Source organism: Bacillus rossius, chromosome 10, assembly GCF_032445375.1.
Source record: "Bacillus rossius redtenbacheri isolate Brsri chromosome 10, Brsri_v3, whole genome shotgun sequence".
NCBI classification, from domain to species: Eukaryota; Metazoa; Arthropoda; class Insecta; order Phasmatodea; family Bacillidae; genus Bacillus; species Bacillus rossius.
This window is the reverse complement of record NC_086337.1, coordinates 5,015,366-5,037,864: the sequence shown is the minus strand read 5'-3', so window position 1 is coordinate 5,037,864 and position 22,499 is coordinate 5,015,366. Positions and strand designations below refer to the sequence as shown.

The window sequence follows — 22,499 nt, the reverse complement described above, 5'->3', positions numbered from 1 at the left end:
CATGACAGAAACTAACCTTTCATGGAACGCGTGAGAGTTCTGTGTGACTTGTGTTTGTGGATGTACTCGTGGCTGAAGCCCCGCTGCTTGAGGAAGTGTGCGTGGTACTCACTCCAGGACACGACGCCTGCAAGCAACCACCGCCCGTCTCCACTGGCATCATGTCACACAAGTGTTATCACAATGTATCACATATTGAATATACTGCTGCTTAGTGTGCGATAATACCTGCTTCAAGGAGAAACCAAGATCAATATTTTTAGTAGTGTTAGCAAGATTTTTCAGACAAAAATAACTATATTTGTAAAATATCTTCAAGTTCTACACAGATTTAAACTCTTTTGTCTTTTTTATTATTTTTTTTATATTATTTAGTATTTATTAATATAAACATTTTAGTTATCTTTATTATATGAACTTGTGATATCTCTTTGGAATAATGTTAGTCTTTAAAAGTTACTTTAAACACTTTTTTCTTTGAGAATGTTGTTTTTAAAATAATTTGTAGCCAACATAAATAAACAAAGACAATTGGCGATATTGCATCAGAATCACGACACCATACAGGTGAGGCACAAAAGTTGTTTTTTGAGGTTATACTTCTCATACGAGGTTCTCAAGTGTAATATTTGTGTTTCTTACTAATGCTGCCGTGGAGGGGTAGAGAGAGAGAGAGACAGAGAGGGAGGGAGAGGGAGATAAGGAGTGGTAGGGGGAGGAGGGGGAGGGGAAGTAGGTGGGGGAGGGGAAGTAGGAGGGGTAGAGAGGGAGGGAGGGAGGGGAAGAGAGAGGGAGTAACTGGTGAGTGATTGCTCGATGGTGCAAGGTTACTGGTTGCAGCAACAGCATATACTTTCAAAAACTTTAGTTAACATTTACAGACTTTCTCATACTTTTGCCTGCTTTCACATACTTTCACAACTGGTAATTCACAACTGTAAACTCTCAACTCTGAGGTTAGATCCTGGGTTAGCATTAAAATTGTGACAATATGTACAGCCATTTCCAATAGGGTTATCAATCCTATTTTAAGCTATCATAAACCCACTGATTAATTCTAAGATTCCATTGAAGACATGGATAGACACTAGTTAAAGTCTACTTTCAACGCATAAGTATGAGTGTTTCAAATATAAGAGTACACTAAAAATTTCATATGTACTTCTGACACGTGTGGCTGCATTAGAATTTAAAACAAAGAAAGAAGGCAATCTTCACAAAGCATCATGTTGCCCGGTACACACATAAGGGGGACTGTACAGTCATGAGGGAAGTACGTCGCTTGGTAAACACACCGACTGACACACAGCTACTGTATGCCTGGCTGGCCACTGCAGTATAATTCACTGCCTTATACCGGCATAGGCACCACTTCCCCAGTCCACAGACTACGGTGCGCCCGCTTACGGTATTTGAGACTTTACCAACCGTATTTATAATATCACTCCAGTCCTTTTAAAATTTTATTTCTATTAATTATTTATGCATAATTAAAGTGAATTGTTTATTACGCCAAGTAATATAATATTTCTAAAGTGCGTACACAAGTACACGCAACCATTTTTTTATTTTTAAGAACAAAGTGGACACAATTATTTTGTTTGGTCATAACTTATTCTAAATTAAATTTAAAATCACACAATTTTGTATGAGTTATTAGTACGTACAGTATAACAGTTTGAAAAAAGCCATCAGGATAAATTGAGCATGTTACCAACTAGGCACTTCTTAGAGACAATGCGTACCATTCCTAGGTTGGATGTCAATTGCTGTAAACAGACCAAAATTTTCTTGCAATGCCTGAGTTATGTGCTCCTGGACTTTATTGTTGATCCAGTTGGCAAGTTCTTGCACGCTGAGGAACCCATCGCCATCAGTGTCAGCTCTGGAACACACGTCAAGCATGGTAGCATTGCTGTGACTAGCGACAACATCAAGTATGACGTCAGCCGGGGCTTCGCCCCACGAGCCTGATCATCCTCCGTTCCCTTTCCAACCACCTTTCCTACCCGGCATTTGTGTCGTGACGTACGTAGCCGTGTGAGATTCAAACTGCGCGCCACGAACTACAGCAAGAGGGCGCTTAGGTGCAGTGCGCCGCACCCCTAAAATATATTAATAAGTATTGTAAATCTTTGCTTTCACCCCTAAATAGTGTCACGACGGCTATGCATGTGAGTGTCTCTTATTTAACTAATTCATGATGTTTTGTTATTTAATAAGTGCAAGCACGAACAAGGACGCTCCCTAGCGGGCGACGACGGAACTAGCATGCAACTTCATTTAAACCATTTTTATTCATATAGGTAATTATTACAGACGGTCTGGGCATGGATGTAAAGTACTAATTTTTGTAAAAGGATTTATGTATTGTTCAATAGTAACCCGGGGCATGCCACAGCAAAGTTGTAACGGTAATTGTGTTCGGCGCGAAGGACGCCATGTTGCCTCCCGCAAGCCATTAGCTCAGCCCAGTCTCCTTCTACAGCCGGCCGAGAGCGGACGTCTCTGCAGACACCCCGAGGACATCACCGTTGGTTCACTGAGTAGTAGTTCTGTAAATTAATTTATTCAAATCGCTTTCTTTTTCATCCTCGGGGCCTCTCTCGGTCGGAGAGACTGCTTAATTAATAATTATTTACTCTCCAGAGTTTTCTCTCATCTGTGTATTAAGTAACGGCTTGAGGCGGCCACGTGCGTGGTTCGCCTCCTCACCTAATCTAATTCGTGCCTCAGGCGTTTTATAGCTGTATCAATGGAGGATCGTGTAAGGACGTGTACCGTGAGTAAAAAAAACCAATTAACTGAGTTACGTGTTTTGTGTTCGGGGGGCCACGTGGGTCCCTAACCTGGTCAGCGGCGTGTGGGACGCCCTGAGAGCCCACTGCGGTAATTAGGAGCGTGCCCGACGCTGAGAGCGGGCTTAGTTAGGGACAGGTGTTGCGTTAAATATCAGGAGGGCTAATATCTCGCCGCACACGGGCCACGTAACGCCCTGAGTTAGAGTTTCAAGCCGGGTCCACGTGCCCACTCACGTGGTGGCGCCCATTAATTTCTACCGATATTCCCACCTCAACACCGGTACGCCCTCAAGTACAAGCTAGAAGGTAGTTTGCCAACACATCCTTCACTGCATGCTTCAAGGACAGCTTGGCATTGTGAAGAATTGCAAGCTATGCACATGAATGGAGATAAAAACCATGAGTTACAATAAACATTTACATATGATACTGTATACTTAACTTTGTAACAACAAATTTATAGTCTGAAAAAGAAAAAAAGAAGACCTACATGTTTACACTATCAGGCATGTTGTTTGGTTGATATTATTTTAAAAATTGGTTTGACATGCAGACCTGTACACCCTAGAATATCAAAAAGACTACTTAAGTAACGAAAGCATTGTAACTTACAGGATGTTTTAATTCGGCTGAGATATTAATTCTTTAAACTTTTTCTGTTTGCAGACATTCTTCAAAAATAAAGTGTCGAATTTTTGCTCATGTGTTGCCTATATTTCACTACCTTAATGTCTCATTAGACATTAAGACTTAACCTGACACTTTTCTTCCTTACTTGGCTGAATATCCTCTCAGTTCAGCATTGCTGTGGGGAACTGTCCAAATTGCCAGCATACCCTTTGCTCATTTTTCATACTTGCAACTCCAAATACACTTTTAATTGTCCCTACCACTCTGCTTAATGAGTCTATTAGGTCTCCAAGTTGAAACTCAGAAGTTCTGACTGAAACTTATTAATGGCAGGATCTTAAAATCTGGTCTTAAGAACATTAAAAAAAAAGTAAATGTATTTACAAAAAACTTTAAATTGGAGAAATATTCATTACAAACATTGTTTACCTGAGAAACGTCAGCATTGATTAGAACATTATCATTGAAATAAAATTTGTAAAGCATGTAATTATATTAGATAAGCAAACAGTAAAGAACAGCCTTTTCTTCAGACACGGTCACACACTGCCGTAAAAGTGGGATTTACAATAACTGTAATCTCATCATCTTATTTCTGGTTCATTCTCTTGTGGTAGTCAACCTCCAACAAAGTTGACGAGTTTCTGAAATTTAGTTTTACAAATCTGGTAATGACATCTTTGACAAATCTGTAAGATTACAGTGTATGCAGTTGTAAATCTGTGGTTCCTGCTATTGCAAAACAATGCTTAGCTTTTCAAATATTGGCAAAGTATTCCGAAGGAACAAACAAACAGATTTATTTAGCTTGCATTTTTAGGTTACAGAAACTACATATTTTTACTTTTTGGTGTAGGATTAACTCTGTATGTAATTCTGGAATTGGTGATTCAGAACTTTGTTTTAGACTAGAAAATTTTGCCAAAGTTTTGATCTCAGAAGACACAGCTCTGATAATCTTTGGTATCCCATATGAATCTAATGTTCCTAACTTCTTATGTGAACGTGAAGATTCAACCTCAAAACTGAAAAAGCTAGTCAGAGAGTCTCACAGTTGCATCGCTGTTTACAAACATTTCCCTAGAGAGCGCGAACAAGTTTTACTTGCCTGTATTGCAACACCTGCAATTCTTAGGACTTTTTCAAGATAAAATAAAAATCTACAAACATTTTGTCACCTCACAGCAAGTGCTACAGCTTGCTACCTATTCTGCAGTCAAATGATTAAATGTCAAGCACAACCGACCACAAACAAATTCTGCTGCTGCCCTGTTCTTCAAGCCTATTATCACAGAGCTTACCAGTTTCCAGTGCATGCCGGTCAACTTCTCAAACTGCCCACGTAACATGTTTAGAAATCAAGATGTGTGTAAACCATTAGCGACAACTCTCGCATGAATCAGAAGTCTACCTTGAAAATGTAGTGCTTAAGTTTCTTTACACATAATAATAAAAATAGGTACTTGAGAATCATTACAGGCATGAAAAAAATTGTAGTCACTGTACAGTGAAACACTGGGTTCCAAAATGTGACGACTAAAAATGGAAAATATAAACTACAAACTAAAGCACCAAACTACTTGGTTTTCAACCAGAAATACTCTGGAAAATAGCATATGAATTTGCATTATAGTGTGGAATTTAGTTTTGATTTCCAGCAGTGGAAGTCACATTCTTTGCTTTTTGCATAAAATCACTACTAAAACTAAGTTCCTGAAAGCACCAAAATGTTGCACTTTTAAAAGGGCAGTGCTTGAAGTCTCGTTTGACATGGATGATATGAACCGAGTTGTTTATCTTCACCCAGTTAAATATGCACTCACAATCTCTATTACTATTGGCTGCACGTAGAATGTAAATTCGGTAATACTTTAAGAGCTCATTAACTCATTGTATACCATTCATCTCAGCCTATTTCATATCAACTGTTTTTTTTTTTTTTTTTAACAACAATTGAAATATTATCATCAATGTGAAGGGCTGTAAATTTCCTGTGAAGATTTTCCATTGCAACATTTTTCTTCTCCTCTTCTTAAATAGGAAGAATGATGGTCAACAATTTCACAACATAATGAATGCCAGAAAACTGTGCATTTCAAATGCCACTCAAGCTTGCTGATGCAGCATGTCTCAAGATATACTTATTCACTATAGATGCAGATAACAAAGCAGCTCTTTACTGAGGTACTGAACCATTAGTTGCTCAGATCACGGTGGGTTGTTGTTATGAAAAATGTTTACTGACAGTATATTCATCAAAAATATGTGCATGTACAAACTTTTTTAAGCAATTTTTCTGAAATAAAAAAAAGGGATGACTAAAAAACTTGCATTTGGTTTAAAACGGGAACGACAGTGACTGGCTTGACTGTTGTAACAGTGAAACACAGTGAACCTGTATACGGCACTGTTGCTGTCACAGTGCATTACACTTGCACACCTGCCAACCTTTAGGCTTTGTGCGTGCAATGTACGTTTTATTGGACAGCTTTATGGTTACATGCAAACATGTTATTGTCTAGGCATCTTTAAAAATTTCACAGTAAAAGTGATATTTGAGTCTGTACTTTGTGGACATTTCAAGAAATGTGAAAATCCCCGTCTCCTACAGCTAACGAGAAACTCTACTGACACGTGATTTCCTGTAGTTGTTGACCGTGTAGTTGGCTTGTCTGAAAGACTTTTATCTGGTTTTAAGAAAATTGTGCTTTTATGGTGTTCAGTCAGAGACTCAGTGTGCTGAAGATGACTATAAGAGTTCTACTGCTGCGGACTGAGGCAGGTCCCTGGACTCCACACCAGAGCTGGCATGGGCACCGCCGGTCTCCAGATGTTTCTGAGCTGCCAACACTTCCTTCGATCAACCAACCATGTCACACTTCTTCCACACACTTGCTTCAGTATCTCCTTGGATTCTCTGCAACGTACATTTGGAAATTCCTGCAGCCTTTCTTCACTTTAGCACTTTTTTCTAAATACGTAATAAAACATTTTGACTAATACCTCATCAACTTTTGAAAAGCTATTTCTGCTGCCAAGTTTTTCAAATGACGAGCACAACCTATTATGACTATTTCTGCATGTTTCTCCTTTATCAAAGCAACATGGCCACCCTTATGTCTGCTTCACGATGCAATATCTGCATGAAATGCTACGCAGTGGTTAAGTAATTCATTTTTGAGTTCAAATTGTGAAATCAGTAGGTATGTTTCCAATATTTCCTGCTGTAGAATCACCCTCCAGGTTAGAAATGGAAAATAATTATGCTCGCTATTTTAATATGCCTTTTACAAAAAATTTTACTATGTGTACTATGTTAACATCACACCTAAACACAGTACAAAAAAAGTTATCCCCTTTTTACAATTTCATAAGAAAGGAAAACTCAAACCGTATCTATCCTAAAATTATGCCTAAACAATTTGACCAACACTGAACGGTTAATGAGACCACCACCTTTGACGACAGCGAGGCTAAGTTTTAACAAGAACTCATGTGACTTGAAGAAAACTAGTACCAAAACATACACAAAACTTTGATGTGCATCTTCAGTCAGTTGGGTCATTCCAAATCAAATCATCCAGAGAAAACAAAATTTTGCACCCCACCCTCTCTGATTTTTATGAAATTTTTTTTACAGCATCTATGAACAAATATAACAATGCATGTTTTTTATTTTGGCCAAATTCGCTTTAGTTATTATTTTATAATTTTTTTTTTTAGAAAATGGTGCATTTTAACCAATCTGTTATTTGAGGTGCAAGATGAAAAAGGCACTTTTCAGAAAAAATTTAATTGTGAAGTTATTATTTAATACTAACTAATGAATTTTACAATTCTTACTTGAAATTTCATCAGGGTTCCAAAAATCAGGTTAAAAATAACATTACTCATATTAAACCCGGTTTTCACTCTTTAGTTAAAGTTGGGGCACTGTAATTTTTTTCATCTGTACAGCGATTTCCGTAAATGTTCGTAACTTTTTTATGGCTGATCCAATGAGGCTGAGAAATGTCTCATTTGAAAGAGGATGAAAAGTACTATAATAATATAAAATAAAATTCATGGGTATTTGATGTTATCATTTGATAAAAAGGGAAAAAATTATTATATTGTTGAAAATATGCAGGTTAGCTCTAAATCATTATCAAATCAATAGTTAGAACAATTATATTAATTTTATTTATTTATTACTACACATAACACATAGTTTGTGTACACTTTAAAATTAGTTAACCTTCTTTTACTTGAGATTTACATTTACAGTAAACTCTCGATTATCCATGTTAATTAGAACCCCACAATGTAAAAACTCTGGATTGGAGCCCTCAAATTTGGATTGCACCATATATTTTCCTTCAGTAGAATTCTGAGCACAAGAGAAGTCTTTGTATTTTTTCTCAGCTATTGGAATGTAAACCTTGAAGCGCCCGCCGCGCTTCTGTGACGTCATCTCCGTGCCGCAGCCTTCCTTTCCTTCTCCCCTCTTAACCCCTCTCCGCCTCAAGGTGCCAATTTCCCCTTCCCTTTCTTTCCCCCTAGCCTCTCCTCAATTGTAGCGACTGCAACGCCATCTAGCGAATAGTATAAATGAGCGCGTATAACTTTTAATTGTCTATTTCGTGGGTCTCTCTTGGTGGAAGCAGGTCGTCTCTGGCCCGGTCGAGGGGCAGCTCGTCTAGGTAAAATTCTTCAGGAGACGGAGTTAGTGTGTGCACACGATGGCCGTGCGAGTAACGTAAATATTAAATATGCTTGCCAGCCTTGATTTTCATGTAGCCATCCCTTTTGACTTTGACCTTCACTTAATTTATTTTCTGTGTAATATTTTCTTTTGTTTCTTCTTTCTGCTGGAAGCATTTGCTTACTCCCTCCTGCATGTGGTTTTGATTTTAGTTGCTGCGCGACTTGCATTGTCGGCAGTGGACTCTTAACTTATTTCAACGGCATCCAGACCACGCTTTGATTGCTTTTGGTTTAGAAGTAAGCACGTTAAGTGCCCGATGCCGCCCTTGTATTTTGTTTTTCATAAGAGCTTTCAGCTCCGTATGACGTAATTTTACGCATCGTTTTGCCTCGATTTTGCCCTCTTTCTTTTCCTCCCAGCTGTACCCCCGACCGGAGCCATTTGGTTAAGGCATACCCCCCGTGATCTAGCATATTTTGTTTGAGCACTTCTCTGTATTACGCTTACCTAGCCTTGGCAGTGAATGTCATCATGACGAGACCCACTGAAAATTGTAGCTGTAACAAACCATGTAACCGATCCCTCGCTTCTCTCTTGGGCTTGCATTTCTGTCCGCGGGACTACGCTCTCTATGAGTAATAGATATTTAATATGTTTTTTTCGAGGAGTGCACAATTAACGTTATATTAGGTGTTGGTTTATTTTGTAGTACATAATTCCTTGCCCCTACACGTGTTTGGACCGCTCGTATAGTCTGTATGTACATTGAGTCAGTTCCTAAAGTTGTTAACAGCAACGTACGTCTTGTGAATCACGTGTGTAATGACATAATGTTCACTATGATTTTGGTCTTCGCTCGCCTCCGGGCCGTAACGTAATGCGTACGCACGTATACTTGAATATTGGTTTCTCTCCTCTCTTATAGTGTGTGGTAACTGAGTAATAATTTCGCACAGAAATTGAGAAAATGTCTATCCCCATTGTCAGAGGCGACTGTTTTATACTGCATGATCCAGGGCATGCCTAGGAAATTCAACTTGTAACGGAGAGAGAGAAAGAATATTAACTTGTTGCTTGTTGCTTGTTGTTTCGTACGACTGTAAGAGATACGCAGTAGTAGTTTGTTTGTTGAATCAGAGTACATTGGGCACAAGGTTCACCCTAGTCTTTTCCATAAGTAAGGACTCAGTAAAGACATAAGGAGTGAAAATCATTGTGAAGGGAATAAACTTCATTAAATGTATGCTAATTTGTATTTGCTACGCACATGCCTCTAGCTGGCATCGAATCCGTTGACAGTGTATGTATATGTGTTAAGTTTGCGAAATTATAACGTTGTTGAGTGCGACTCATGTTCTTTATTTGTATTTATGATTTATCACTTTCTGCTTAACTGTCTTTTCTAGCAAAGACCCCACACACGATTTTCTTGTGCCCCCATACACTTCGCTTGCATGAGTAGGATAATCAGTAGGAGTGTTTGGTGGCGCATGGATGCACCCTGGTGGTATGCTTAACTGGATACCCCCACGCTGCAACCTTACAGCACTGCCCCCCCCCCCCCCCCCCCACATGTATTTCTCCATCTGCTGGAGAGGCCCCCTTCTCCCTCCTTCCTTGTATTTCATTTTTTTTTTCCTTGGTGGAAAGTTATTATTTCTTCTCAGTCCCTTGCCAGTTAGTCACATGACCATAGCACAACCCCCCCCCCCCCCCCCCCCCTGTTTCAAGTGTGACAAATGTGACAGCTGAGGGGGTGAGAGATAAGAAGGGTCAGACCAAACACCTTTTTGACATCATTTTTAGAGAGAGCAGTGACTCACAGCACCTCAGTTAGCTGTGACCCTGTTGTGACAAGAGCAGCATAGCACTGGCAGTTTTTATCATTGGTTAATTGTGAACAAGTATAAAAATTATGAAAAGTAGTTTTGTAAAATAGTTTTTTTATAGTAAATTAATTTCTACATAAAAGAAAACAGTGTGAGTTTTGGACCAAGTAAACTGTGCAGTAAGTAGTTAGAGTAAACTGATTAAGTGTTTAAAAACAAATATTTTTTTGATATTTCAGTGATATCAAGATAAATGGCAAATTGTTAATTCATGCAGGCTACTAACTGTAAAAATGAGTTCAGATGAAGAGTTGCCATTATTTCCTAAAGAACAGTGTAGTGTGGGCCTGATCACCGATTCTTATTGTCATAGTATCGATTTTACGGATAAGAAATAAATTCTGTTAGTTTCAAATTTACCAGATCAAGTACAAGAAATCCTTAGTTGGAGGTTAGCAAGAACCTTGACCCCTAGTCTGATGTATGCTTACATCACTTTCTGTACTATACAGAATATTATGAAAATTACCAAAAAAAGGTGTTGTGACCCAAACAATGTCCACAAAAAAGTCATTAAAGCAGGCTTAAGACCGATTTCACTGAAATTTGCTAAAGCAGTAAAAAGCAAAAAAGGAGCAGTGTTAGTTCCTGTCAAAAAGATTTGTGACAACTTCAAGGAAAAAATTGTTTTAGACGATGACGACGGTGACAAAATATGTGACGGTTGCAGTGACAACTCACTTGACAGTAGCATGTTAACATCAGTAAATATTAAAAAAATTGATCCACTGTCCAAAAAAGCTTTAGAAAAGCACAATTTCGACACAAGTATGGCAACACTAGGAGTTTCACCGATAAAAGTAAAATCACTCTCAACAGGATACAAAGTTAAATATGCAAAATGAAAAGTCAGTGAAATTAATTGTAAAATAAAATCAAAGGTTGCACATGTCTTGACTCTACCAGAAAATGAGTTAGAATCTGATGATTCAAATTCTTCAACGGAAGCTGTATCCACAATAGCACAAAAGGCCCAAGATTTTGACAACCTTGTGAATGCTATTAAAGAGAAGCTCATAATCACCCAAAGTAGGAGAGAAAAAAATAAAATTTTAACTCTGACACCCCAATCATGGTCGAGGAAGAAAACTGCATCAGAATTGAAAGTGACTGAATACATGGTTAGAAAGGCACACCAGTTGCGTCAAACAAGAGGCATTTTGTCTATGCCTGAGCCAAAAGAAGGAAACAAAGTTCATATTGATGTACTAGAAAATGTTAAAGCTTTTTATGAGGATGACGAATTTAGTAGGATAATGCCAGGAACAAAAGATAAAGTTAGTATTGCAAGAAATGTCCATATTCAAAAGCGTTTAATGCTCTGTAATCTTGAGGAACTGTACTCAGCTTTTAAAGAAATGTACCCTAATGCCAAAATTGGACTATCAAAGTTTTGTGAACTTAGGCCCAAGTGGTGTGTAACAGTTAATCAAAGAGGAGTTCATTCAGTATGTGTTTGTTGCATTCATCAAAATCCTGTAGGCCTACTACTTATAAGTCCAATGAATCTGAATAAAATAAAATAGAAGGAATTAACTAATATGTTAATGTGTGAAGATGTAAAAAGAGAATGCATGTTAAGAATGTGTGATAAATGTCCTAATTCTGACCAATTGGATGATTTAGTTAAAACAACACTGGAAGACTATGATGATACAGATCAAATAATATTCAAGCAATGGACAAATACTGACCGGAGCCAGCTTCAAACAATGGCCCTACAATTGTCGAGTACATTACACTTTTAAATGAAAAACTTGAAACCTTGATACCTCATTCTTATATTTCAAAGCAACAAGCTGAATACATAAAAAAGAGGAAAGAAAGAAAGAAAATGTATTCCAAAACGAAGTGCTTTGCTTTATGGATTTTTCTGAAAATTACGGATTTATCCTTCAAGATGAGATTCAAAGTTATCATTGGTCCCATGCATCTTGCACACTACATCCAGTAGTAGTTTATTACAGAGACAATGATAGCTCCTTTGTTTCACAGGAATCATTTTGCTTTTTATCAGATTACATGAAACATGATGTAAACTTTGTTTATGAAGTACGAAGCAGAATTTGCAGTTACGGTACATGAAAGTAAAACAACCAAAAGTAACAATAGTAGAATACATCACAGATGGCTGTGCTGCACAATACAAAAATTGTAAGAGTTTAGTCAATCTTTGTTTTCATGAAGCAGATTTTAGTCTAAAAGCTTCCTGGACTTTTCATGCCACAAGCCATGGAAAATGTGCTTGCGATGGTATACGTGGCTCAGTTAAACGATCTGTTACAAGAGCCAACCTCCAAAGACCATATAAAGACCAAATTTGCACACCAGAAGAAATGTTTAAGTTTTGTAGCAAACACTTTTCAAAAATAATATTTCAATTCATTAATATAGATAGTGTAGAAAATGTAGAACCAAAGTTGACTCAGTGTTTTAGTGAACATAAATCTGTACCTGGCACAAGATCTTTCCATTTTTTCAAACCTCTATCTAATACTGTAATAGCAGCAAAACTGATAAGTAGTGTCAAATTTTTTTCTTCGAGGTATAGTTTATCACAAAAACTAGAACTTCCAAATTTCCAACCAAATACCTACATAGGCTGTGCGTATGAAGATAAGTGCTTCATTGGACTCATTTTGGAGCTTGATGATGACAATAAAGATGCTTACATCAATTTTATGCACCCTCACTGGCCATCACAGACATTTTTTTGGCCAGAAAACCGAAATGTTGGAAGAGAGGATAAGTGCTGGGTCCCTTTTACAAACATAATTTTCTCCATAGATGTTCCGCAATTAAGTGCTCAAGTTGGAAAAATGATGTTCAGTCTTTCTAAAAAAAAAAGTGTTAAAAACATTAATGCTGCCTGGCCAAGGAAATATTAAGTTTCATATCAACAAAAAAGGTAATACAAAAAATTAAATAACTTTATTAATACCTATAATTTTTAACACACTTAACTACCTACTCGACACTTGACTGTTACCTAAAAATCCTAAGTAGTAACCTTTACAAAATTAAAACTATATGATTAGTTTCATTAGCCTATTAGAGTGTATAAGCTATTTGTTATGTGTAATAATAAAATTAATATATTTGTTCTAACTATTGATTTGATAACGATTTACAGCTAACATGCATCTTTTCAGCAATATAATATGTTTTTCCCTTTTCATCGAATGATAACATCAAATACCCATGAATTTTATTTTATACTATTATAGTACTTTTCATCCTCTTTCAAATGAGACATTTCTCAGCCTCATTGTATTAGCCAGAAAAAAGTTATGAACATTTACGGAAATCGCTGTACAGATGAAAAAAATTACAGAGCACAAACTTTAAAGAGTGAAAACAGGGTTTAATATGAGTCAAATGTTATTTTTAACCTGATTTTTGGAACCCTGATGAAATTTCAACTAATAATTGTAAAATTCATTAGTTAGTATTAAATATAAACTTCACAATTAGATTTCTACTGAAAAGTGCCTTTTTCATCTTGCACCTCAAATAACAGATCAGTTAGGTCAGGTGTAGACCCCTGGATGATTTGAAATGGATTGACCCAGTTGTTAAATAAAATGATTTAAAAACAGCAACTCAGTCACTGGGTGAAGACCATAAAGTTTTAATGTAACAAACGTAATGTAATCGACCATTCTCACGATTTAACTCAAGTTCTACAAATCACACACACACAGACCCACACAGGAAACAAAAAATTGTGGGGGACCACATCAACGCACAAGCATTGTAATGTCAGCTATAAAGGGTGGAATTCAGTACCTAATGCTGTTTTAAGGGCGAATACAGGAACGTGTCTAGTGTTTGAAAAAAGTATTTTCTGAATTTTATCATTACTTCACCAACTCTGTAAGAATATTACCAAAGAATATAGGGAACAATATTTTCTTGAACGACTGATATTGTAGTATCGATAACAGTCATGTGGCTGGCATACGCTCTGGGATTGTCTGTAGTCAGGGCACACTTGTGTGCAGGATGTACAACACACTATATAGGTACTTATAAGGGTCATCTCTTAGCTAGGTTTGCTTTGACACACACGTCAATGATTTTTGGCAAGTCAGCAACATTCAGTATTACCTACATTTTTCATAAAGCTAACCTAACCTATCAAACCCTTCACACCATTTTAAGTATTGTTTGTTTGGTTAGTCCAGCCTTACCTGCCATACGTTAACAGTTAGTTAAATGTGTACTGTAAAAAATATTGGAATGCCACTCCATAGAATAATTATCAATATAACAAGAACTCAATAAATCAATTTCAGGTATTTAGGTATCCTTTATTTACAGTACACATTTATGATAAAAACATTAAAATGAAGGGGAAAAAAATTGATAAAATTGGTGTGGTATTTTGACTGAATCTAGAAAATTTAATACTAGAGAACAGCATTGAAGTGAGCAGAAACTAGTGGTTTAGCAAATTTAAATGATATTAAATATTGATGAGATTATTTGGTTTGATGTAATTCATTTTTTCATCAATTTAATACATTTTTAAACTAAGATTTTTTTTTCTATTTTTAATTATGGACTTCATCACTGTTCACACTACCGAGTAGGGGAGGTAGGGGAGAGTTGAGACACTTTTTATATATAAATTTTTTATGTGCTCAATAAAAGCCAAATATTTCATATCTTCATGTCTGCCTAATCCATGGTGTTATTAGCACATAATAAAAAATAATAAAGTAATTATGTTTGCGTGAGTGCCTGTAAATTATAATATTACACAGTGTTGCATAGTGTATCAAATCTCCCCATGCTAGGGAGAGATGATACGTATGTTAGAGAGACCTGATACACTTGTTAAGTATGTTTATTTATAATGGTTTCAAAGATTTGTTTTTGCACAGAAGCATAAACAAAGTATGTTAAATAAAAATAAATGTTTTAATAAATGAAGATTTACCAAATTAAATGGCAGGAAACTAAATAGTTTGAAATAATACCCATAAATATATTTAACTAAACTAAACAAAACAAAATCAACAGTTTCACAACACTTTACTACTACACATTTAACATTCTTCACAAAATAGGCCTATATTACATTTTTTTCCTACAGATCATGAAAATTACCTATCATTTTGAACACGAAAAAAAGATATAGTCTTGTAAAAAAAAAACTTCTTTAACAGCATTATCTCATGTTATAACCATGAAAACCTTCTCTGAAACTGAATCCTTCAATCCTGTCATTTCGTAGAGTAAATGTGGGTTCACTAAGAACTTTCACTATTTGGTTTTCATCTATCATAGTAATGTCTTCTTTTTCTGGCCACCTTTTTATTTTGTGAACATTTAACATACTTCACAAAATGTTCTAAAAATTGTAGGAAGTTTTCCCTAGTCATCCACCCACTGTGATTTGGATGCCCAACTATTTGTGTATCCGGAGGAACACTTTTGCACATGTATAACTTTTTGCATTTACTCGGGGTAAAATTACGAATGAAGGAATGTGATTTCCAGATGCACTAATGGCACAACACACTGTCACAACTGTGCCTCTCTCCTGTGAAGTGGTTTGGCCAACTTGCCGTACACCCGTACACCCTTCTGAGCTACCACTTTTTTTGGTTTGTGTGTTGTCGTCACACCTGTCTCATCAATGTTCCAAATGTTATGGGGTTCAAAATGTTCTTTGTCAAACACATGAAATAAGTTTTTTTTGAAACTCCTCAACTATAAATTTATTAAAAGCTGTGGCTCTTGCAATACTTGTGGCCTCAGGTTGTCGAATTGATAAATCAGGATTCCTCTTCATGTATGTACCCTCGGAACCAATCGTAGCCTGCCATTTTATTAGAATCCCAACTCTTTGGGTATGTCTTTGTATTTGCTTTTGCGAACTCGTATGCTAACTGACGACACGCAACAGTAGATAGCCCAGAATGTAGTTTTGCACTTACTTTTAGGTAGCTAGAAAGCATAACCTCTTCCTCTTCCTGGGATTTGTTATATAGTGATGAAAAAACAGTTTCTTCCCCTTTTTCTTTGTATATTTTAACATGGCGCATTAATGTCATTTTGTCTATGTTAAACTTCTTTGCAGTCGCCCTCAGGCCTTTGCCCACATCTGCAACCTCTTTCACTGCAGCTTCTAAACCAGAAGGGCTGCAGGACCTGGAGTTCTCCTTTTTTCTTTTGTAGAAAAATGGCATCTAAAAAATAACAAACATATTAAGGTTAAAATAGTCTTAACACCAAATGTAGGTACAATCCAAACAGAGCCCTAATAAATGTGACAGAATATGGCAATATTTTTTAAATTCATTTCTAAACCATAGTTTAAAGGTTTACAGAAGTTAAATAAAATAATATCAAGAAATTCTGCAAACAGATTCTTCAAACAGGCTATCAAAACAAAATAAAAAATTGTCTTATGTTTTTTAGGAGAAATGATTCACTGTATCAAGTCTCCCTGATTCGGGTGTATCAACTCTCCCCTGTTGTGCCTTATACAAGAAACATAATCTCTTGTCCTCATTCAGGTTAGAATCAAACTAATAAAAGCAATTATGGTTCACTAAATGTATGTATTCTTTGAATTTAAAAGTTTTATGACAGGCTTTCATTGTATAAAACTTTTATAGAACAGAATTCAGTAGGCTTGAAAAAAAAACTTACATTGGAAGAAACACTGGGAGCTTCTTTCTTCGTGTACTATTTAAGCTGCCATTTTGATTTACCTGTGTGTTTTTTTATTAGAACCTAACATATAATTCACAACTTATCATTGGTACCAGCATTGATAATTACTTGAAAAAATGGGTAAATATGTACAGTCGCGGTAGATGCCAAAAAAAATGCTAAAAATCCGAAAACACTTTTATTCTGTGCTCTTTCACTTCCTCTTTTCAAATCAACCGGCGGAGATAAGAAATTCCAAATACTTTATGAGATATCAAATTTTTTTAATTTAGCAATACAACGCCCGTTTAACCCTTCGAACGTCGCCATTTTTTATTTTGACGTGTGTTAGTGAATGCGTAATAAATAAAATGGTCGATTAGGTCAGGTCAGTTACATTATAAATACTTTCAAACTAAGCGAACATTAAAAATAATGTGAATTTAATTTATTGGTTCTTTAGTTTTAAATTATTTATAATGTAACTGACCTGACCTAACAAAACCCGGACAAATGATGAACATTAACAACTCACGTAATTTTTTTTTACTTATTACTTGCGCAACAATATCCAAATAAAAAAATAATACTTTAAAATTAGAAACGTTAAAAACTCACCTAAGTTGGAGGCGGGTACATTTCCTTTGTCACTATAAGGAAATGATGTAGTCGTTCACGGCAGAAGTTGACAGATTAATTAAACATCGTATTGAACAATAAATGAATAAATAATCACGTATTGGTTCATTTGAATACTGACCAATCACAGAATAAATAATCACATATTGGTTCATTTGAATACTGGCCAATCACGGAACAGTCACGTGACAAAATTGTCCAATAAGAAACATGATACTCGTAAACAAGAAACCTTATTATCTATGACAAGAAACAATGGTGATCGCCGCATACTACGCAGGTATTGTGATGAAAATTAAAAAATTCAATATCTCCTAAAGTATTTGGAATTTCTTACCTCCGCCGGTTGATTTGAAAAGAGGAAGTGAAAGGGCACAGAATAAAAGTATTTTCAGATTTTTAGCATTTTTTTTGGCATCTACCGCGACTGTACATATTTACCAAAAAAGTTATTGTATCAACTCTCCCTGTGTATCAACTCTCCCCTACCTCCCCTAATTAAAAATTCACTATGAATTCCACTATATACCTACTGGGAATATAAAGAAACTAATGTACTGTTCATTAACACCTATTTTTGGAATTTTGTTTTTAGGTAAAAGCCTCATATGTTGGGGGGTTTATCTAAATATTTATTTTGTTTATTTATCCCACTTATTACCAATAAAACACTTCTTTCTTAATTTGTCTAAAGGCCCCCACACTGGGAACAGTTATAACTGCCATGTGTGAGAAAGGACTGTGGACTGATGAGTTGGAACTGATGGACTCAGTCGGAACTGCAGTGTGTGGGAACAGCGTCTCGCCAGTCCAAATAATCAATCCATCAGTCGACTATTGTGGCAGACATCATTGTCTATATTCTTTGGTTGCTTAGGTTTTTTTTTTTTTCCTTTTTCTGACTAAAAGTGCAACTGCAATTGCAATATCCAAAGTTTCCTTCATATTCTATGATGAAACGAAACATCCAACAGCAACCAGACACTGATCATGTCTTCAGTTCAGTCCAAACTGACAGTTCAGAATTGAGAATCTGGACAGAGAGGCCTCAATACAATCCAAGCTGGGAGCTGGACTGATCGTGTGTGGGGGCCTTAGACCACCAATATAAACAATGAACTTTCAGACAAAACCAGAAGTAATGTAGATAGGTATAGAGCGTCATACAGCATACTTATTAAAAATTGTTTCCAAGGTAGTCCTGGGGTCGTTCCATTTCTTTTCGTTTCCATACTCTTTATCAATATTGTTCAAATTGTTCACCCGTTTGGAACGAACTGTTTCTGAGTACGGAGATTTTGGTTCATTTCGAAGCGCTGATGAAGTAACGAATGCTTCGGTGCCAGTTAACGACCGCAAAGGTACAGACAAAGTCACAACAATTGACAATATTACTAAGCATAAAACACATGCGGCTGTTACAGACCACCTACGGCATGTTAATGAAGTATAAGTCTTAACTATCAGCCCAAACTTTATCCACATTACTACTTTTAACGTTTGTTTTCCGCCAAATATTATTAATCATTACTGGGGCTTTTGAAATAAAACACAATTATATCCGAATTTTTAATCACAGCCACAAAACACGTGTTTAACCTCACTTCAAAACTGGAATAAAAACACAACACAATACCTGCACCAACCACAAACTTTAAAGTACGACATGACACTTTGACATGAAAAAGTACGTTACAAAAACATTCACTAATAGTACATGAACACAAATATATATATAAATTGTAGTACTACCTATATAAAACCATATAAAAAACTTAAATTTCTTAGGAAAAAAAACCGTTAAGAAATAAAACATTAGAAACAAGAAAAGTCCTAAAAATTCCTACTCATTACAGTCAAAGATAATGACACCAAAAAAATATATCACAGGGCACTAACAAAGGACTGTTCATTCAAGAGACATGTCCAAAATACCCATAATACCTTCCTTAAAACTTCGTCACAATGTTAAACATTCATTTCCAAAACTTTCCACATGTTTGTTCAATAATGTTGGGGTTTTAACGTCACCAAAAACATCACAAGTGCATCTACGTTTGATTAGCATGTTTCATGTAGTAACACCGATTCGGCTGCCTCCATGTCAAACCTATCAAGTTATTTGAGGAAAGGTTCTCGGGGTTTGGGTTCGGCCAAGTGGCAGGAGGCAGGGACATGTCCGTAGAGGTGATCCTTGGGCTGTTTAGGCCACCCAAGACGCCTTACACTACAAATTATATATTCAGCTACATCAAGTATGTTTTTTATTCCTTATCTAACTTTACATGGTGCTATCCATCCCCTTGCCGCGACTGTTCGGGGCTAGTCAGCTTTGTGCCTGTACGGCTGTTCGGTGATGACCCTGTGTCGTGGGCTGGTCGACTAGTCCCTGAAAATGCTGCTATCCTGCTGGCTACTCAGGGTTCGGTAGAAGGGGGTCCGAGCCGCGTGGCCGAGGGACTTAGTCTCCAGAATGGAAATGAGATCAACTATAATAAAGTTTGCTGGTACTTTATACTCAAGACGATGAATACTTTACATGGAGCTGCCGCGTTTCCGCCTGTGACTATTTCTATATGGGACGAAGCCCTGTTTCGCGCACTAATGGTAATGAAAATACAGGACGTCCCGCCCGTGACGAGTTTTGAAAAGCACAGAACATACGACGGCGAATGTCCAATTTGCAATATAAACCGCGACTCGCAAAAACTAGGAGAAGAACACGCGTGCAATAGAATGACAAGATAAGAGCACGCTACTGAATGACAAAGTAACAAACTCGACTACAAGGCTGAAAAACACTTCCGCACAGCCAATTCTAGCGCTACTGCAAATACCGCTCCCGCTCAATCTCACCGTCCCGGAGCGACGTCAAGGAACACGTCCGTCGCCTCTCCTGCCGAGTCCACGACTGCCCTCCCGCTAGCGCGGAGTGATGACACTCTCGTGACCGCTGTCTGCAAAGTCCTGGCGACGACTAACTCCCACTCCCCTGCCGCGCCTGAGCGCCCGCGTCTCCCCCCCTGCGCCTCGAGCCCGCGGAACACGCTGATTGGTCACAGGCGGAAGCCACGGCCTTGGCGCCCGGTGAACAATTAAAAATTATACTAATACATTACCCTTCAACACAGAATTAATTATAATAAAATATAAGCAAAATATATACAAAATTGTAAAACAAAAATACATTTACAATTAAATGATATGTCAAATCCTGTATGGAAACAAAACGTCGCACATCACTCTCACTTGCATCGCACAACACAAGCAAGAGATGGCGCTGGCGAGGCATAACAGCATGAAGGAGCCGGGGAGACAATTGGGTCGAAGTCAAATTCCCCCCCCCCCTACGACGAGGCCGTTATGTCCGGCAGCACCACTCATTTACCTGTATGGACGTGATACATTGGGCCGCTGCACTGGAGCACTAACCTGGTGTGTCCGGCATCGTCGTGGTGTCCGTGCTGACCATGCATGTTGCCATGGGGGCAGCGGTTGTGTGGCGTTGCCTTCAGCGGCAGGTGTCGGCGCGCCCCAGGTGTCACCCGTGGCGGGCGGTGGTGGTGTGGCAGTGCCTTCAGCAGCAGGTGTCGGCGCGCCACAGGTGTCACGCGTGGTGGGCGGTGGTGGTGTGACGGTGCCTTCAGCAGCAGGTGGCGGCGCGCCCCAGGTGGCTTGCATGGTGGGTGGCGGTGGTGTGGCGGTGCCTTCAGCAGCAGGTGGCGGCGCGCCCCATGTGGCTTGCATGGCGGGCGGCGGTGGTGTGTCTGCGCCTTCATCAGCGCGTGTGGCGTGTGGCAGTGGCGCACTCTCCGTGGTGGGCGGTGGCGCAGCACCTTCATGGGCCGCTCCTGTTGCCATGGGGGCGGCGTGATGGTCATGTCATGGTATGTGATTGCTTCGGCTACCTGTTGGCTGTCCGGAAAGCATGGTGATGGTGTCCAGGTGAGACGCAGCACCGCACCGGTAGCTTTCTCAGCAGGCGGTGGTGGCGGCATCTCGGACGGCGTCGGGGGCGGCATCTCGGCTGCGACATGCAATGGCGTTGCAATAGCAGTCTTGAAGTGCGTTGTCTCGCTGACGATGCTGCCCAGCGTCGCACCAGCAATCCACTTGTCAGCTGGAGGCGGCGACGTTGGAGGCGGCGTCTGGGATGGTGGCGTCTGTTGCGTCGGCGGTTGCGGCGGCATCGGTTGTGGTGGCGTCTGTGGTGGAGGCGTCGGTTGTGGCAGCGTCTGATTTTGCAGTGTCTGGTGTGGTGGTATTGATTGTGGCGGCATCTGGGATGGTGGCGTCGGTTGCAACAGCATCTGTTGTGGTGGCATCTGTGGTGGTGGTGTCAGTTGTCGCGGCGTCTGGTGTGATGGCATCGGCTGCGGCGTAGTCTGGTGTGGTGGCGTCGGCTGCGGCGGCATCTGGTGTGGTGGCGTCTGTTGAGGTGGCGTCTGGTGTGGTGGCGTCGGTTGCAGTGGCATAGGAAGTTTTGTCGTCTCAGGCAGAGACATGGTGAGCAACGTGTCGGCATCCACACAGTACAGCTTCGCTCTACACAGTTCACATGTAAATCCAAACATCCACACCTCTTCTCGAGCGATCGGATGTAAACACTCGTCGTGCCTCAGATTCCCGCACTCCATGCAGAACCACCCATCAGGTGTCCCGCCGGGGCATGAATGCACACCGCATTTCGTCCTGCCGTACATCTGGTATTCTAAACAAAATCCACATTCATAATTGGTAAAGTGCTCGCATCTCTCGCCTGGCTCTGGAAAGTCTGTGTCGGCTCACGACTCATATGCTTCCTGGAAGTCGTTCATGATTGTCGCGATGTGTAGCCTCTGTGTCGTGGTCGCGATCGCTCAAACTCAGTAACGTCTCGGGGCGTCTGCTCAGGCCCAAGCAGGTTCCCGTTCCCCTCTTGAATCCTGCATGTCTTGTCTCGTCATTCGCACCACTCGCACTCCTCGTAGTTATCTGCCATTATTCGTTACTCGTCTTCCCGGCGTATTCAATCTCCGCCTTATCTCGTATCTTCCCGCGATGTTATCTCCCCTGGGTCGGCTATCTCTTCCCGTCGCGAGAGACGTGATCCCGCGCGGCTATCGATAAGCCTCGCTGCTCCGCCGCGCGAAATACGATGCCGGCGTGAGACGCTCCGCATTACTTCTTTCCCATGCCGCTGTG

The 22,499-nt window shown here is 39.0% G+C and overlaps 2 protein-coding genes across 11 annotated transcripts in view; both read right to left on the bottom strand.

Moving 5' to 3' along the window:
• Positions 1–19,211, bottom strand: part of LOC134535735 (45 kDa calcium-binding protein) — a 56,581-nt gene extending 37,370 nt beyond the window's left edge. For 2 of the 10 annotated variants that reach the window (XM_063374966.1, XM_063374967.1), the window contains exons 1-3: positions 19,068–19,170; positions 1,746–1,885; positions 17–127 (exon numbers count right to left, since the gene is read on the bottom strand). In XM_063374966.1, the coding sequence (XP_063231036.1) occupies positions 17–127; positions 1,746–1,885; positions 19,068–19,081 (265 nt within the window). In that variant the 5' untranslated portion in view covers positions 19,082–19,170. Of the gene's footprint in view, positions 1–16; positions 128–1,745; positions 1,886–18,489 lie in introns of all 10 variants that reach the window. The other 8 variants (XM_063374965.1, XM_063374959.1, XM_063374964.1 and 5 more) reach the window with 7 other exon arrangements.
• A 1,026-nt stretch (positions 19,212–20,237) lies between these two features.
• LOC134535686 (uncharacterized) lies at positions 20,238–21,952 on the bottom strand. Its single transcript, XM_063374882.1, has 2 exons — positions 20,785–21,952; positions 20,238–20,338 (listed from the first exon to the last, which is right to left on the bottom strand). Exons 1-2 carry the CDS (start codon positions 21,950–21,952, stop codon positions 20,238–20,240), a joined length of 1,269 nt encoding a protein of 422 aa, XP_063230952.1.
• Positions 21,953–22,499: the final 547 nt, after the last annotated feature.